Here is a 17,726-nt window from a genome sequence, read left to right as displayed (position 1 = left end):
GTTGGTTTTGGGGATTGTTTGTTTTGTTTTTTCTGATTCCTTGCTTGTGTTCTTAGACATTTTAGAACTTCATAGACCAATGCAAAGGAGCTTTGTGTTGTTTTAATACCTGTCTTTGAGTTAAAAATGTCTCATCCTTTATAGTCCTTTATATTGGTAAAGTTTATTAAAATCTCAAGAATATCAAGGCTGATAGATTGGAAAGTATTTAAGATTATATGCATCACTAACAAATTCATGAGGCATGTTTTTTTGTACACAAAAATTTCAGCTTTTCTTAACTGAGTACATTTAAATTCTAGTTTCATTGACTTATGTTAACCTGGAGACTGAGTCAGTGAGAACTAAAGTTGTCTCAATCTCTCTCCGTAGTCTGACCTGAAATGTGTCCAAGATGCAAAAGGAGGCTCTTTCTACAGGGACCATTGTCCTGTGTTAGGTGAGTGGAAGATAAAGCCAATTTATCTTGCTGTGTGTTAATTATACTTAGTCTGGATTTCTTTATTTTTTAAATGTCACCTGAAAGTGACATGTGAATGTCACTTACTAGTGAAATGTAAATAGTAGCATTTCTCTGCATTAATGATAAATCATAATACTTTTCTAAAAGTATTTGGTATCAGTGCCAAGTGGATGGCAAGGGAGCTGTTAAGTGTTGACTGAATAATAAATTTTGTCACGTCTTGCACCATATTTCTGAAGAGTCACAGCTGTGCATTCTTACAAGACTGTCTTAAGTATTCAGAGATACTTTATTCATTTTGGTTCCTGCTTTAAAAGTACAGGTCCGTGTTTTCTGCATGTAGCTTACTTTTAGGGTGGTACCATGTTTGAATGCATGAATATTAATCACTAAAGGTAGCAGGAGACTATTCTTTGTTAAATTCTTCCCCTTCCACTATATTAAGTTGCTCTTAATGGATAACGATGAACTCAGTTCATCATTCTTGCCACGTTATGCTCCATCTTCTCAGTCTTACTCTTTGTTAGAACATCTGTCCCTTTTATTTGTCTTCTGAACGTAGTTCAGAGATACGTACATGCTGTGAATTTAAATGTATGCTTGCATTAAAACCTAGCAAGTTATTTTTGAAGCTTTGTGATGTTTGAAGTAGAGTGCAAATAATACTCCAGCAGGGGCCTAACTAATATGGAGTAGGATGTAGTGGGGGCTTCTATAATTCTTAGCTGTTTTATATCTCTTCCTTTCTTAGACTTTCCCGTCTCATCAGAGATGTGTCTGGGGTGTTTGCTGTCTAAATTTTATATCTAGAGAATTTCGTATCAGTAGCTTTTCTGAAGAATTAATCTTTGACTTTGTCCTCTGCCGAAGTGGCTGTTTTCCATGTTGTGTGTGGGTCACTGTGAAGGTCAGGGATGCAGACTGAAAGTACCATTCCATCTGTAGGTCCTTTAAGCTAAGATCAGAACAGGAGGAGGTCACTGGGTGGTCATAGAAGTCAAAGTCTATTGAACATGAGGATTTATTTATTCATGGCCATGTTTTCTTTCTCAGCAGTTTCTTCTTCAGGAGTATCAGATTCTCTTTTTTGCTGTCCTTTAAGCTGGAGATTTTTAGCACTGCAACTAGTGCTGCCAACATCTGGTGTGACTTTCAGGCTCTGGAATCAGTCTCCCTCCAAATAATGTTTTTTTGTCTCTGTGTCAGGCTGTTTGTACTTCCTCATTATTAAATTGCAAGGGCTCTTTCTTCATTATTACCTCTTGCTTGGAAGAGGAAAACTGAACTCTTTACTGTGAGGGTGGTGAGACACTGGCACAGGTTGCCCAGAGAAGCTGTGGCTGCCCCATCCCTGGCAGTGTTCAAGGTCAGGCTGGACGGGGCTTTGAGCAACCTGGTCTAGTGGAAGGTGTCCCTGCCCATGGCAGGGGGGTTGGAACTGGATGATCTTTAAAGTCCCTTCCAACCCAAAACATTCTATGAAACACCCCACCTCCCTCCCCCTTAGAGACAGCAATATTACTAAAAGAACTCTTCTCACCCTGTCCTTTGCCACTGATGTTGCCCATTGAACTGGAGCTATGTGACTTCTGGAGTTGTCATGCTCTTCACTGTCCTGTGGATGGTGCTGGGTACCACCCTCTGGTTCTGGCAGTGAGGAGGTCCACAGGTGTGTTCTCTCATCAGTTAACACAGCTTGATACATGTGAGTGTATGCAGTTTCCCTCCAGTTAATGAATTTTTGCTATGGCACATCTTTTGAAATCAGGCATTGTCCGAGGAGAATGTTTTAATTGTAATTTGTTGGGGATGGGGGTGAGGAGTGGGGGGTGTTGTTTTTAGTCATCTCCCCACTTGCAAGGTTAAAGATTTTCATTGTCAGTAATTTTGGAGGTGTTCTTTTGCCAGTGCTTTCTCCCCATTCAAGGACTGGCCCAATTCAAAACCACTTTCTGTGGGCCTTCTGCTTATCTTTCAGCCTCTGAGTGGCTGATAGATGGCACTTTGTATATGACACTCTCAAAATTATCAGAGCTTTTATATATCTAGCTGTCTAATGCTATGTGATAACTGCTACCATACCAGTTAGAGCCCATAGTGAAGCCTGTCACAAGTATTTAACATTTGCCAGTGTCATTGCTTTTTGCCTTGAAAATTTGACAAGAAACATACTTCCACAGCCAGAGGTTCAGAGTTCTTTTTTTCACCTGTTCACTTCCTTTTACGTATTGGCCACTACAGTTGCAGACATCGAGTCTCAGAAATTAACTTCTGTTCTTTAAATTGCATGAAAAATTAGTGTGATCTTTTAAACATTTTCTACTTATTCCATTTCAGGTGAGCAAAATGGTAACAGAAATCCTGGTGGGTTGCAAATAGGTGACCTTGTCAACATTGACCTGGACTTGGAAATTGTACAGTCCTTGCAGCATGGTCATGGAGGATGGACTGATGGAATGTTTGAAACTTTAACAACAACTGGAACAGTTTGTGGCATTGATGAGGATCATGACATTGTAGTACAATATCCAAGTGGCAACAGGTTTGTTACATAGCCTTCATCATTGATTCTCACAAACTTTCTTTGCCTTCAGTACTTGTGAGTGATCACTTGAGGCCAGAAACATTCTGTTCTCCTTTTGTGTCTCTTAAGACTTCCTTGAGAATTTTTATATTCGTTCAACAATGTATAATGAAGACTTACCTTTAGTAGGAAAAAGAAGTTTGTTGCCTCTCTCACATGGTGAAAATTTTGCAAAGTAATGCAAACTAAAGCTCTTTTCCCAGCTAACGCGAGCTGAAAGGGATGCAAGTGGCTTTTCTTCTGAAAGGCATAACTACAGAGCCAGTGAGAGCAGCCGCTCTGTCTTGTGGCTTCCTCCCTGACTTTGCCCTTCATGGAGGTTATGTGGTGCTTCTCAACTAGATCAGATAACTGAATGAAAATCAACCCCAGACCAAATGGCACATAAAGGAGACATCACCACGTATTATACGTTAGAATATAACTCAGCATAAAACCAACTAAATTCCTCTAAACGAGTAAAATTTATAGTACAAATTAGAGTAGTTTGGTTAAAAATTGAAGTGTATCTAGAACATCCATTAAATTGAAGAGTATTTTTTATAACTGAATGTTGCAGCTTTTGACCTAGAGGGGAGGAGGCAAAATTCCACGTTCTTCTGTGTTGTTCCCTGACAGTCAAATCCTTTGTGGAGCAGCTTAGATCTTCACCTTTTCAACCAGAGTTGTTTCCTTCTCTTCCTGGAGAGGAGGCAGGATATTTCTTCATTGCTTTTACAAATGTAAATCTCTGAAGATTACCCTGGAAATATTCAACTAATGAGCAACAGACAAGTTTCTGGACAAAAATAGTTAATGACAAATATGCCATAATATCCAATTGCAGAAAGTTTGTAAGCCTACAAGCACAATCTTGTCCAACAGATAATTTTTAAACATGTATTTAACTTTGCATGTTTAAAATGTATTTGAAATGATTTGTTGTCTAGGTGGACATTTAATCCAGCTGTTCTCACCAAAGCCAACGTTGTCCGAAGTGGAGATGCTGCTCAAGGTGCAGAAGGAGGTACCTCTCAATTTCAAGTGGGTGACCTTGTTCAAGTATGTTATGATTTAGAGCGAATCAAGCTTCTTCAAAGAGGTCATGGAGAGTGGGCTGAAGCAATGCTTCCGGTAAGTAGTTGTATGTTTTGACTCATAAAATCATAAAACTTGTATAATATTTCTAGTTATTGTTTGTAATAATACCTGAAAGTTATGAAAGTCAAAGTGATTTTCCTCTAAGTTAGAGAAAGTGTATTTTGTCAAACATGGTGATTACTGCATGCTTGGTCAGATGTAGTAATCTGCTTAACCTGATGAAACTTAGCTAAAGGTATTAGTGACTGTACTGTTAAACAACAGACTTCATAAAACTTGTGACTCATAAAACATTCAGATTTCTAAGTATTTTATTTTTAGTATTATTTACATTTGGTGTTTTCTTTCATGCAGACTTTAGGTAAAGTTGGTCGGGTCCAGCAGATTTATTCAGACAGCGACTTAAAGGTAGAGGTCTGTGGGACATCTTGGACTTACAATCCAGCAGCTGTCTCAAAGGTGGCATCAGCAGGATCTGCTATAAGTAATGCATCTGGTGGTAAGTTTGAAGAATAGTCAAGTATTTGTGTTTAAAAAATAGTTAATCAATACTAGTATGTAGTTTGTATGCAAGGTTAATAATACTCAGACTTGAGGTTTGGCTAATTGATGTTATGCCTTTGAGAAAAACACAAGAAAAAGCTTGCAGTTGGTATGGAGATGTTGGTGGTTGTTTTCTTGATGAGGTGCAAACACACCAAGCTGAATTTGTGTTTCTGTTTAGCCACAGTGCAGGTATGTCTTTGGAGGTCTTCTCTAAGATCTTTAACATTGAAATAATAAGCAGGGACATGAGACTGGAGTAGGGACTAAGGCATGAAGAGAGTGTCGTTGGCTGAAGCAAGCAGACCCTCTGTTTAATAGGCGGTGTGGGATATCAAGCATTAGTGAGGAATCTGTTGCAGGCAGGATAATAATATTTCTTTAAAATTTCTGTCTTAAAATTTAGTCAGACATCCTTTGACCAATTGCAGTGGGACTTTTTAGTTTGTGATTATGTATTCACACTTCAGTTGTCTTTAACCTGTTCTCATTCATCTAATAACAAGGCAGAAAAGCTATCCAGTGTGTTTTATGTACTGTTGGCTGTTTCACAGATCAGTTAAACTAGAATGTTTTTCCTTTTCTTGGTCATAGCTAGTTGTTTTTTCCTTTTCACATATTTGCTTTAATGCCAAGAAACCTTTCTACATAGTTTTCTAGACTTTTTCTTAGGGAAGCGTAGATACAGGGAGTTTTCCGCAATAGGGACAAATTCATAGTGGCCATAAAATTGGGTAGAAGAGTAATATGACTTAGTGCTTTGAATCACAGGGCAGGATATACGCTAAGTTAAGCTAAAAGACTAAAAAGCTTCTTATATCATCAATATGTAAATTCAAGTTTTCTACCTTTTCCCCACCCTACTCTATTTTGCGGTAGAAAAGTTATTTGTAGACAAGCTTGTGATAGACAAGTTCAGTCAACTTTGAAGTGTCTTAAGTGGTAGCCTCCACTGTCTAAAGGGTATTGGAGTGCAGTGCTTACTCAGAACTGAGTAAATGGCAGCTGCCATTTGATGTTGATTTTTGCATTAGTTTGTACACACCTTTAGAAACATGACAGATTTAGCCATTGTTTTTCTGTTACTATGTGATTAAAATTGTAATCTTAATTACTCTTTGTTTAATAATTACAGAGAGATTGTCCCAGCTATTGAAGAAATTATTTGAAACCCAAGAATCTGGTGATCTCAATGAAGAATTGGTTAAAGCTGCTGCTAATGGGGATGTTGCTAAAGTGGAAGACCTGCTGAAGAGACCAGATGTAGATGTGAGTGTTGTGTTTTGGGAGGACCTGTTCTGGGGACCTACAAAACTAAAGGAAGTGAAGCTGTCCTAGATACTCTATGCCAGCCAGTAGTGTATCTGTATAGAAGTATTACAGCTGATTCCAGTGTCTCTTCTCCCATTTGTTGTTTTGTGAAATGTGTTGGATGTTGGTGTGAAAATAGGGCTTTACACCCTTTTTCAACAGATTCGTGTGTTCCATTGTCTGCCGTGAATTAAAATACCTTCCAGCATCTGTCTGCCAGAGTCGGGGCAGACAGCCAAACACTCACGATTAGTGAAGGGTCTTCGACTTTTGTTTCCAGGGGGATGGAAGGGAAGAGGGATAGATTTAGGGGATTTTTATTTTTTTGCTGTCGTGGTGGGGTTTATTTTGTTTTTAACTTACAAGGTAGATCAGCTAATCTGTTCTGTCAGATTCCTTTTACCAACTTGTCTAATCACCTAGTACTGACAAGACAAAAAGAAAATGCTTAAGAATTATAGGTTCAGGGAAAATCACAATCAGATGTTTTCTCACTAGAGCAGTAGTAATTCTTGCAGATAAGAGACTAAACTCCCTTCAGTTCTGAGGACTGATTTGTAGCTCAAGATTATACAAAATCTGGTATTTTGTTCAGGATGACTCCTGCTGTTGCCATAAATTAGAAAATGAAGGTGAATACACTGTAGAGCAGAGGACTGGAATCATTCTGAGACCTGTTCTCATAATCTTGCCTTTACAGTAGCCCGAATACAAAGTTTCTAATCCAACTATTGTTAAGGTCTTAATGTTTGACCTTATCAATTTCTTGCTTCTTCAATCAATTTCTTGCTTCTTTCCTTCAATCTAGCTAATGCTATAGAAATATAGAAATAGAGAAGACTTAGGAGATTATGTATATGTGCTAGAAAGGCAGCTGTCTAAAAATTGTTCATTTGATACTTTCATATGCATACTGTTGCTTTAAGTTTTCTACTACACTTGTGTGTATACTTCTAAAGTGTCTCATAGATGTGTGTATCTTGCAACTTACCTCAAGGTATTGATATGCTTCCAGGTGAATGGACAATGTGCTGGACACACAGCTATGCAAGCTGCTAGTCAGAATGGCCATGTCGACATTTTGAAGTTGCTTCTGAAACAGAATGTGGATGTAGAAGCAGAGGTAACCTGAATTTGTCAAAATACGCTTTGTGTGTTCTTAGGTTTTAAACTTTGCTGCATAAAGAAAGAACAGTTCTATTGGAGTTGCCTGCTTTTTTAAGTTAGAGCGAGTGAAAAACTACTTTTCGTGCTGTGGTTAGATTCTCAAATTAGCCTCCTGTTAACAGTATTACAAAGAGTCAATATTTAATTCTTTAGCACCTCTAATTAAGTGAAATATAATGCTAATATAAAAGAGCTATGTAAACTAGTGTATGACTAGTGGATGAAGCCCCTTCTTTCCTTTATTCCAACAGTGGAATGCAATAGGCTAGCACACTATCTGTACTGTCAGAGAAAAAGATGTTGTCAGACGCTGTACCTCCAACTTCAGTTACTTGCCATGCTTCTTAGATACAGCATTCAGTTAGGAGAAAGTTTTCCATTCTTAACTAAAGCAAGATTGAGTAGAAGGTAACAACGGTATCTTTGTATCTCTGGGTAGGAATTGCCAAGTCTGCTTCCATTTTTTTCAGGTTGTGTTTTGGTTTGTTGTTTTTTTGTTGGGCTTTTTTTTTTTTTTTTTTTTTTAAGTTCACTGAAAATGAAAGGATTTCTTTTGTTTAGGCATTTTAGAACTATTTGTAAGAAAATTATCTATCAGCATACTGTGATATTTGCATTTTTAATTGATTTTGCCTTTGCTTACACAGAATGTGCTGATAATGCAGCCTTTGCTTGTTTTGTGAAGCATAAGAAGGATCTGTCAAATTTCTTGTATTAGGACTATAAGTTAAAGCCTAACAGAATGCTTAGAAGTTAATAGTTTGCCCAGCCATTGTTTGCATAATAGAAAAATAACTTTACATGCTTGGGCATCTAGTGCTATACTGTGTTTGATATACAGAAGTTAGAATATGTTGATATGTTAGAAGTTAGAATGTGTTAATGAATCGCTTTAGTTTCAAATTCTTGGAAATAAAATAATTTTTATATTCACAGATACACCATTACTTTATAAAGGTTTTCTGCTGAATTGTGAAGATGGCTTAGATTTGATGCAATGCGTGTTTGCTGTGGTCTGATATCTGATGTAGCTTCCTTTTAGAAGTAGTGCTTTCTCTGCAGTACACAGTATATACTGTTACAAACGAGACTGAGCTGCTTTTTACTGTACTATGGGATCAAAGATGCCATGTTAATCAAGTGGTGGACTGGTGCTTTCTTCTCTGGCATAAGGAAGGGTTAGAAGCATTAGAGAGGGAAGTAGAAGCACTGCTTAAACAGCTTCAAGATAATACACCTAGTAATCTGCTAGCAGTAGAATTGTTAACAACTTTTCATGTTTGTTCATGTTTGCTCAGGCTTCAGAAGTATCATAACACTAGTATTAAAAAAAAATTCAGGGATTTGAGTTTTCAAGCCTTTTTCATGTAACTGAGTTGCTAAGTGAAGATGGTATTCCTACTTAATTATGTAATTGCATTAATCACTATCCTATTAATCGCATATATATTAGATTAATGATTGTGTTTCATGCTTTTAAAAAATGTCAGCTGTTTATAAATCAGTGATATTTAGACCCAGCAGAGTCATTCCATTAAGCAAGAGAGCAAAAATTTAGTCAGTTTACTTCACTGTTGTGGTCTGTGGTATGGAAGCACTGGATAAAAATCCTTACTTTGCCTGCTTTATAGCTAAGTTGCATATATTTACACTTACAGTCACTGCTGCAGAGTATATACATTCATGATGACGTTTCCTGGGGATGCCTTCATATTCTTGTCTCCTCTGTGCTTATGTCTCTGACAGTTTGATGTAGCGTACAAGTGGCCTCTCTCTAGTCAGGAAACAGTATTACTGACAGAGCTCAAAAAGCCTGATTAAATATTACATAGCAAAAACACCAAGACTTCTAATCTGCAGACGTTAACGGGTATCAGTTATGTTGGCAGTACTGCCAATATTATTTTATTGGCACGTATAGAAGTATAGTGCTTTTAATATTTAGATTTGTATCTAAATGTAAGTCTTAAGACAGATACTTAATTAGTCGTCTTGTTTAAATGCAAAGGGGATGTGGAATATACTGAATCAAATTAATGTTTCTACTTTAGGACAAAGATGGAGACAGGGCTGTCCATCATGCAGCCTTTGGTGATGAGGGTGCTGTGATAGAGGTTTTGCACCGAGGCAGTGCAGATTTGAATGCTCGCAACAAACGCAGGCAGACCCCGCTTCATATTGCAGTCAACAAAGGTCATCTGCAAGTTGTGAAGACTTTACTGGACTTTGGCTGCCATCCTAGTCTTCAGGTAAAGTAAATATTAATGTACATTCACTTTTTAGCTACTGAATTTTACTATTTGCTGTGTGTAGGTGATAGGAGAATTCTGGAAAATGGGATTGAAAGGAATGGACCTTGTGAAGTTAATCTGTCCCAACCTCCACCCCAACATGTGATCAGCTGTAATAAAAATGCTATTAAATCTATTTGTTTTCTTGACAGCTAGATGGGCACCTGATTTATTCTAGCCAGTTGATGGTAATTGGTATTTTCACAGACTGTAGTTATCTATCGCTCTTAACTTTCTCTCCAGATTAATTCCTCTATCAAATCCACAGCTGTTTGCTCCTTCTGCAAGCTACAGCTTTAAATTTTTTTTGGCTGCCGATAGTGTTTTGTTAAAAGAAATCTTTCTTTTCTTTTTCTTTTCCCCCACGAATTGACCTATCGTTAGTATTAACTATTTAGTTAGATTCTCTTTTACATGCTCGGCCTTTTATCTAAAAAGGCCTTATGCATAGGGCCTCAAGCACAATAATTCACAGGGAATTTAATCTATAATGAATGTGGCAGAAGCTGTAACAGGAGTGCAGTGTCCTATTGAGAAGGAAGCCTGCCATCACATGAGCAGGCATCCAGATTCTGTATGAGCTGAATGCAGCCACATGCAGTGCATTACTAAAATAAAACAGAATGATTAAGTTTGCAACAGAAGGAAAAATCTGTATCATCTAGGGCAAATCAAGATACACAGTAATAACGTATTTATCTCCTTGTTTTGCCATGTCAATAATCAGTGATTTTTTTTGAAGCTGTACATCCCCATAAAAAACATGAACAAACTTACTTGACATTAGTGAATATAGCGATTGGGGTTTTTTTGTTTTTTTGTTTTTTTTTGTTTTTTATTTGCTTCCACCAGGCTTTTTAGGTACTCTCTTGGTCTTGCTGAGGTTGAGCTATTAGCCAGCTAGTGTCCATCCAGACCCTATTTAGTATTTGTTGAACAGTAGATATAACAAGTCTGATGTGTTGAGCCCAATAAAGAGTGACTGTATATCATGTGATGATGTATGAGTAGCCAAAGTGGATGTGCCTGACTTTAAATTACAGAAGTAATTTTGAATTGAAAAATTCAGTAGAATGATACTATGAAACTCCATCTGGAAAATACAGTTGTCATTGAGAATAATGAACTTCCAGATCCAGCATGTGTACTGAGGAACTTTGATGTGCAAATGTGAGTAGGTAATTGATTTGGTGGATGAGAGTACAGGGGAGTCAGACTGAGGCATGACTGGAATTTAACTGGCCAGCAGTCTACTACTCAAGCCAATTCACTGTGTAAACAGCAACATATGTTAGCCTGTAAACAGTAAATTCAGGAAATAGGATCAATTAAACCAAATAAAAGTTATGTAATTTAGTTTTGGCAAACTCGTTCACACTGGTTCAAGTGCTTCCATTTTTTGGCAGTTTTTCATTCTCCCTGTAAAAACTGTTTTCATATTAGCGTATTGCTAAAATGTTCAGTTTCTGTGTTGTTCAGTTTGTAGTTGAGTCAGTGTCAGTGACAAAAGACTTCCTGACTTATATGGTGTTAGAATTTTACTGGAAGCATAAATCTAGAAAGTTTGCCTATATAGCAGCAAATAAGCTTAAATGGATGTGTTTTTTCACTGTTAGTCTAGGGCACTCCTTTTCAGTCCAACCATTTGGGTCCTTGAATAGGTAATGTAATTCGTTTTAGGAATAAGAAGTATTTTTCCTTTATTTGGAATATTTGACAAATAAAATATCAAGCTAAAAATATAAATTCTTTGTCTATTCAATTATGCACTGAAATATTTTCGTGTACCTTGTGTAATGTAATCTGGTATTAGCCATAACAAGTTTAGAAGCTTAAGATTGCTTATGACATTGGCCTTTGCTTCATGGAAAATTATTTGCTTCAGATAAAACAACAGATGTGCCTAAGATGGACTGCATTTTTATTTTGATTTGCTTATGCTTTTATTTCACACTGTCTTTTTGGTATTGTCTTTTACACAGTTAATTGCTGGCGTTCATTACTCAAAACTCCCTGCCGCCTTCTGCCTGATTAGTTTCCTCTCTGTTGTGTTAGCTTTTGTTGCTGTCCTGTAACTCATAAATAGTGCCTTGGGCATCAACTCCATCTGGATGTGAGGCACAGAGAAGTTGATGTTTGCACTTCAGTGTCTTCAGGACTATGAGATGCAAGGCATACCTGAGCTCTGAGTTTGAGTTCTGGTAGTAGCATAATCATAGAATGCTGCAGCCTTGAGTAGGATTACCCACCGAAGCACTTGCAAAACCAGAGCAAGCTTGCTCTGAACTCTGCAGTATAGCTACACTTTTAGGTCTGAGGAGCTGTTTTGTGTTGGTGTGGTCAGTTTTCCTAGTGATATTTAAGCATCTTTTTTCTTTAATTTAGATGCATACAAAAGCTGATGTAAACTCTTTCTGATTTTAGGATTCTGAAGGTGACACTCCGCTTCATGATGCTATAAGTAAGAAGCGTGATGACATCCTTGCTGTATTGTTAGAAGCTGGAGCAGATGTTACTATCACCAACAACAATGGGTTTAATGCTCTTCACCACGCTGCACTAAGAGGAAACCCTAGGTAAAGATATGTTTTTAAAGATCCTTTTATCATTCGTAAAAGGAAAACACAAGGGAGGGATGGGAGGGTAGAACTGGGGTATTCTTTCAAAAGATCCTTAAACCTGCATGTAATTATATTTGTTTAATTTTGAAGCTGTTTAGATATGTATTTTTTCTAATAATTGGGAAGGCATTATTAGAATTAAGCTACTAGTTCAGTTTAATGCTGCATTCAGGTAACTTCAAATACCTGGGAATTTCTTGTAGCTGTAAATGCTAACATTCTGATAAGTAGGTTATTAAGTAAGATCTGAAGATGGTATCTTAAGATAGGATTTGTAACAAATGTTTCCCTTCTCCTGAATATTGGAAAAGGGGGTTGAGTTTTTAAGGAATACTTACTTGTGAATAATAACTAAAGATACCATGTAGTTATAAAGTGATCTTAGGATTATTATGTTTAGTTATATTTGTCACTATAAGAAGCATTTAATTTTGTTTTCTTAGAGGTGTGTATAGAAGGCATTTCTTATTTCAGCTTTTATCCAGCAGCTCACATGAAAAAGCTAGTTTAAAGGCATAATTTGTTTTATGCTAGCTGCACACTAGTATACCTACATTGAATCTTCAGTTAAGATAGCTTTCAAAAACTATGTGGCATGGATAGAACTTAATGGAAAACTTTATGCATTGCTGGTTGCTTATTATAGTGTGGATAAATGGTAATCTTCAGAGCTGTCATTCTAGCAAGAGTTCAATAATGGTTTATCATATGGTGGTGGAGAATTCAGTATAGTTTGCACAAAATCAGAAATGTGTGTGTTTACTTGCATAACTTTACTACTAAATTCTACTTTTCAGTTGAGTGAGGTTGGGCAAATAAGGCTGTATACTAATACATGGGAATAAAATCTGGGTTAGTCTGTTAGAACATAGCTATCAAGACTGATAGTTAAACAGTAAACGTGTTTATATATGGATATGGAATGGAATCACACTTCACAAAGTAAAAGTAGTAGTTGGAAGTGTTGATAGGAGCAATAAATGTGTTTACCGTTTTCTACAGTGCTCATAAAAGGTCTGTAAGAGGACATGTCAAGGACCTAGTGAAGGGAACTTATTTTTGGCATTCAGGAGACAATTCTTTCAAGTGTGACTTGGTAACTTCATGTGAACTCTCCATATTTACATATTGGCATTACCCATGAGTACCGTTTTCCTGCCTCCAGATACTTAGGGAGGGTATTTTTTTTGTTAGCTTTTTGTTCTAAGATGCTTTTGTAAGGCTCTTATGATAGTTGGTTTGTGTGATCATGATTTCAATATGAGATGCAGAGAAAGTATATGTAAAAAGAAAGCTCGCTATAGGGATGCTGAAGACGTTTCTGTGGGCCAATGTTTTAGGAGCAGCAGGCTTTTTCTTTGATGGAGGGATCCAAATTGTAGTTCAGACTGGATCAGTTTGGCAGTTGGTATAATGTGAAGCATAGTTCAGTTTTTCCCAGAATCCTCTCTCCTTTACAAAAGTTTTATTGAAAAAATAGGGAAATATTTCCAGTATTGGTGATTGAATCCTGTGTAGGTTCCCCCCATATATGGGGTTTCACTTGTCTCTGAAACAGTTGGGTATTTAAAGCTTAGATACATGCTTTTTTGCATGCAGTTGTATCAGAGCACTTCTGAAGCATGTAAAAAGAGAGAATGTTGTCTCCATCACAGATGTGGTAGTAGTTTCATTTGTTCACAACATTAGATATTTTTCACGCCTGCCTGGGAGGAAATTAATGAAAATGAAACCAAAAGAAATATATTTTGAAAAACTTTTCTCCCTCCCCCCCCCCCCCAATCATTATTACAATTTCTTTCATTGTTAATTCTGTAGTTCTACCACTGGCCTATTTCTGAATGAAACTAAAGGTATGGTATTTGCCACTTTGTATTTCTAATCATGTATAGAACAATGGATATTACTAATCTGTGAAATGCACTAAGCACAAGCTATTTAAAACACTGTTAAAAATAACCTCCTGAACTTTAGCTTGTAGCTGGTATGGGTCACGAGCAGTACATAATATGTTCTGCTTGAAACACTACTTAATCCTAATCTAAGACTTCCTCTTCTGCCTAAACTGGAGTTTTTGTGGCTTCAGGCTGTGGTGCCTTATATGGAATACAGTGCACTAAATTCCCCTTAAGGTCAAATGTATACATCTATTATTTTATAGATGTTATTTTATAAAAGTTGAAACATGTATTTTTTTTTTTTACTATTAAACATATGTTTAGCATAAGCGTATATACATATGTGTGTAACTCTACTTACAAAATACTTATGATACATGTAAGTATTGATAAAGTCCACATCCATCTTCCTTGTTAATGATAATAAATGCGTGTGTTAAGTGCATGAATACCACAAAGTGTACTAGATTTCTATAGTGGTGGTTGAGTTCTGACCTTTACTATCAGTAGGGAGATAGATCTTCAAGAAAAAAACCCTCTGAGGAAAAAAAACTGTGCTGAGAAAAACATTGGAAAATTTTTAATTTTTCTTATGAAAATAAATATATTCTATTTTAAACATGTGAATACTAGATAAATATTGTAAGAAAGATAGCAGTTTATGTCAAATAGCTTAGATTTTTCTGTGCACTTAATCTTCCATGACAGTTTGGCAGTGTTTTCCAGAAGTCAAGGTATAGTGTGTTTTGGAGAGCATCTTATCGTTAGTGGAATATTTCTCCTTTTAATAATTTGCTTTTTCTTCATGCCTTGTCGCTTGGCACAGAAACAGAACTTCTGTTTTTCATGTTAAGGTATGATATTGAAATGTAGAATGGATATTACTCAGTTTATGCTATAGGTAGGTTTAAACTTGTGCATGGAAGATAGAGCTAAAAATAAATTTTAAATTAGTGTAGGGAAGTTAAAAGTTTATTTAATACATGGCTTTTTGTTCATGATTTTTTGAGTCAGTCATACTAACAGTGCATTTATTTTGGACTTCTTTCAAAATACTGTGAACCTCAAAGCTTGGCAGACTTTGCCTCTTCAGTATTAATGAGATTTTTCAGACAGAAAAAAGGAGAGTAAAATTTGAGAATACTGTACAGATTGGTTATTTTTGCCATGGCATCAACTCTTGGTTGTGTTTGATCTCTTCGCATACCTGTGACTTCAGAGTTTTGAGCTGAAGACATGACTGTGAAGTGTAGGCGTATTTTATATCCGTTGCCCCAGTTAGTTTTAGATTTGCATTGTATCTTGTGAAGAGAGCTTTATTCACACTGCAGCTAGCATCTTAAATAGAGGCTGCTTTTAGAGCTGACCTGACTTTGCACATTTGTACGACTAATTCTTCAGAGCAATAAGTTCTGCTGTACTTTAAATCAAAAAATTAAAATCTCGGGGTAAGGTGCAGTTTTCATAACATTGCCGTCCAATACCAAGAAATGCGTCATCTTTACGTTCATAAACTAGGAAGTAGGAGATTGTGGTTTAAAATAGAATTGTGATTTTTCCTGATGGTTGTCTTATTTAGTAGATGTCTCCTTGTTTTTCGATTCGTAGATGGTTTGAAGTGGTTGACAGTGGAATTTTTAACTAAGGATTTATTTGAGAGGTGGGGTTTCTCACCTCTACTTGGTGTTAATGAGTGTCTCAGGGGTTTATGTGCTGTGTTGTCACGGAGGTCCGCAAAGAGACAAGTTCTGAGGTAATTGAAGAGTTGTACAATTTTGTAAACCAGTACAAAAAAGTGATTTTTTGCTTTCATATTTGCAGTTCTGACAGTAAGTGTAGGTTGAAGCTTAGTTCAAGCTAAGTGCAAAAAAAGCATGTTCCTAAAACCTCTTATTAAAGTATTATGTCAGAAAATGCTTTAAAAGAATACTTTTGTTCAGGTTGGTTTAGAGAAAGAATACAATCTCCATGAGCAGACCTATAATTAGATGTCAGATTAGCCTGTAGCTGTTGAGGTGACAAATTTATTATCTTTAAATGGTAAATAATATGCCCACCATGTACAAGATGGTAAATACAGTTCCTCTCCTGTGGGGTTTCCTCCCTTGTGCAATTAAAAGAGGGAGGAGGAGGAGGGGAGAGGGCAGGGAGGGGTAGGCCTGCCCTACATTACCAGTACTGTTCATGGTATTTCCTTTTGATCAGTGGTTTTTGTTAGGTCTGCTACAAAGGGCAACAGACATGAGGAAAAATGCAAGAGACAATAAATCATTGGAAAATCTGTTTATTTCACTGTTGACCTATCTTCTTTATAGATGTTGTAAGAGTCAATTTTCACTGAATACGGACAGAATATTAAACCACCAGTAGCTATTTATTTACAAACACAACCTTGAAATTTTGGAATACAGAATGTGCTGCACTCCTTGTTACCTCCCATCTTCAAGCTGCCTAGAATAACTGAACTCAGCTGCAGAGAGGACTGCATAATCACTCTGAGCAGACTTAGTGTCTGGTTTTAAAGTACGAGAACTCCTGTAGTGATCAATGCATAGCTACAGCTGGTTGAAGGGGACCAAATCCATTGAAGAGGTGATTTGGTTCCATTTTACCAGCTTTAGCAAAGCATTGGAGTGCAGGAAGGTTGTAATGCAGTAACGTATTTTTAAGTACATGAACAATTCACAATGAACGTGTGGCTGGCTTCTGTGTTACACGCCTTGTTTCTAGTCAGCACAAATTCTTTCACTAATTTGGAGGCAGCAGAATGGAAAGCTGTATACTAGAAAGGCCTGTACAGTATCCATATTTGTTCCTTCCTCGATTATTTCCTTGAGGATCTGCGGATGAGTCTCAAATCAAATTATAGTTATAGTTTTAACTTTTTTTCTGTCTGCAAAAATTAAGTTCTAGAGTAATGACCGGAAACTGTAGTATTAGAATTTCTACTCACGTAGAGCTTGCTTCCCTCTTTATGTTAAACTTTACTGGGGAATAAGATTTTGGTTTCCCCCCTGTCCTCTTTCCCCATTCATTTTCTGGCAGGTTCCCTTTTGCAGCTGCTTTCATGTTGTAGTTGGTTAGCACAAGTATAGATGTTATGTGCTTTTAATTCTATGACTGTATCTCTGGTTAGTATTAATACTTTAGGAATGGTTATATAAAATAGCAGGATAGATTTTTTTATTTTTTTTTTTTTTTTAACCCTGATGTTATATGTAAATATGCTTAATGCCAGAAAAATAAGTCTTTTAAAGAGTTATCCGGGGTTGCATCTGCTTTCTTCTAAATTAAGGTCCTTAATACATTTGTGCATGCTCACATAGCTTTTTTTGTTGTATGCTGAATTCTTTTTGAGCTTTAACTGCAGTGGGAAGTAGGGGGCAACCTTAGTTCAAGCCATTCACTAGTATGTCAAGTATAGTCTACATCTGTTTGTTGCATCGTCTGGTGCTGGTGAGAAGATTTATGTAAATATATTCCCAACACCATGTATCCTAATAGAAACATAGCAGGTGTGTCACTTGGACTTAAGCATTAAGATGGCTATAAAATTGGTTTCTATTTTTACCAGTTATACAGGAACTGTTTTACAGATACAGCTGCTCGAGTGCGCTTTTGGATGGCAATACAGTTTCATGTACTGGCCATATCGGGACAAAAAACGGCCATGGAAAAAAAAGCCGTGTAGCATTTGATAATGTCAGCATCTGTTATCCCTGTCAGTCACACAGTTGAAATGTTTGAGTTACAACTGTGTCAGCAGAT

At 36.8% G+C, this 17,726-nt stretch overlaps 1 protein-coding gene across 8 annotated transcripts in view; it reads left to right on the top strand.

The window, feature by feature from the left end:
* MIB1 (mindbomb E3 ubiquitin protein ligase 1) overlaps window positions 1-17,726 on the top strand; it is a 73,507-nt gene that overhangs the window by 23,053 nt on the left and 32,728 nt on the right. For all 8 annotated transcript variants that reach the window (XM_030478413.1, XM_030478468.1, XM_030478440.1 and 5 more), the window contains 8 exons: window positions 373-439; window positions 2,801-3,005; window positions 3,977-4,160; window positions 4,482-4,626; window positions 5,806-5,939; window positions 6,997-7,104; window positions 9,200-9,397; window positions 11,864-12,015. In XM_030478413.1, coding sequence (XP_030334273.1) covers window positions 373-439; window positions 2,801-3,005; window positions 3,977-4,160; window positions 4,482-4,626; window positions 5,806-5,939; window positions 6,997-7,104; window positions 9,200-9,397; window positions 11,864-12,015 — 1,193 coding nt within the window. The remainder of the gene's footprint in view (window positions 1-372; window positions 440-2,800; window positions 3,006-3,976; window positions 4,161-4,481; window positions 4,627-5,805; window positions 5,940-6,996; window positions 7,105-9,199; window positions 9,398-11,863; window positions 12,016-17,726) is intronic.

The sequence above is a fragment of the Strigops habroptila genome, chromosome 1 (assembly GCF_004027225.2).
Source record: "Strigops habroptila isolate Jane chromosome 1, bStrHab1.2.pri, whole genome shotgun sequence".
In the NCBI taxonomy this organism is placed as follows: Eukaryota; Metazoa; Chordata; class Aves; order Psittaciformes; family Psittacidae; genus Strigops; species Strigops habroptila.
The sequence above is the reverse complement of the archived record's forward strand: the minus strand, read 5'-3'. Positions and strand labels throughout refer to the sequence as shown.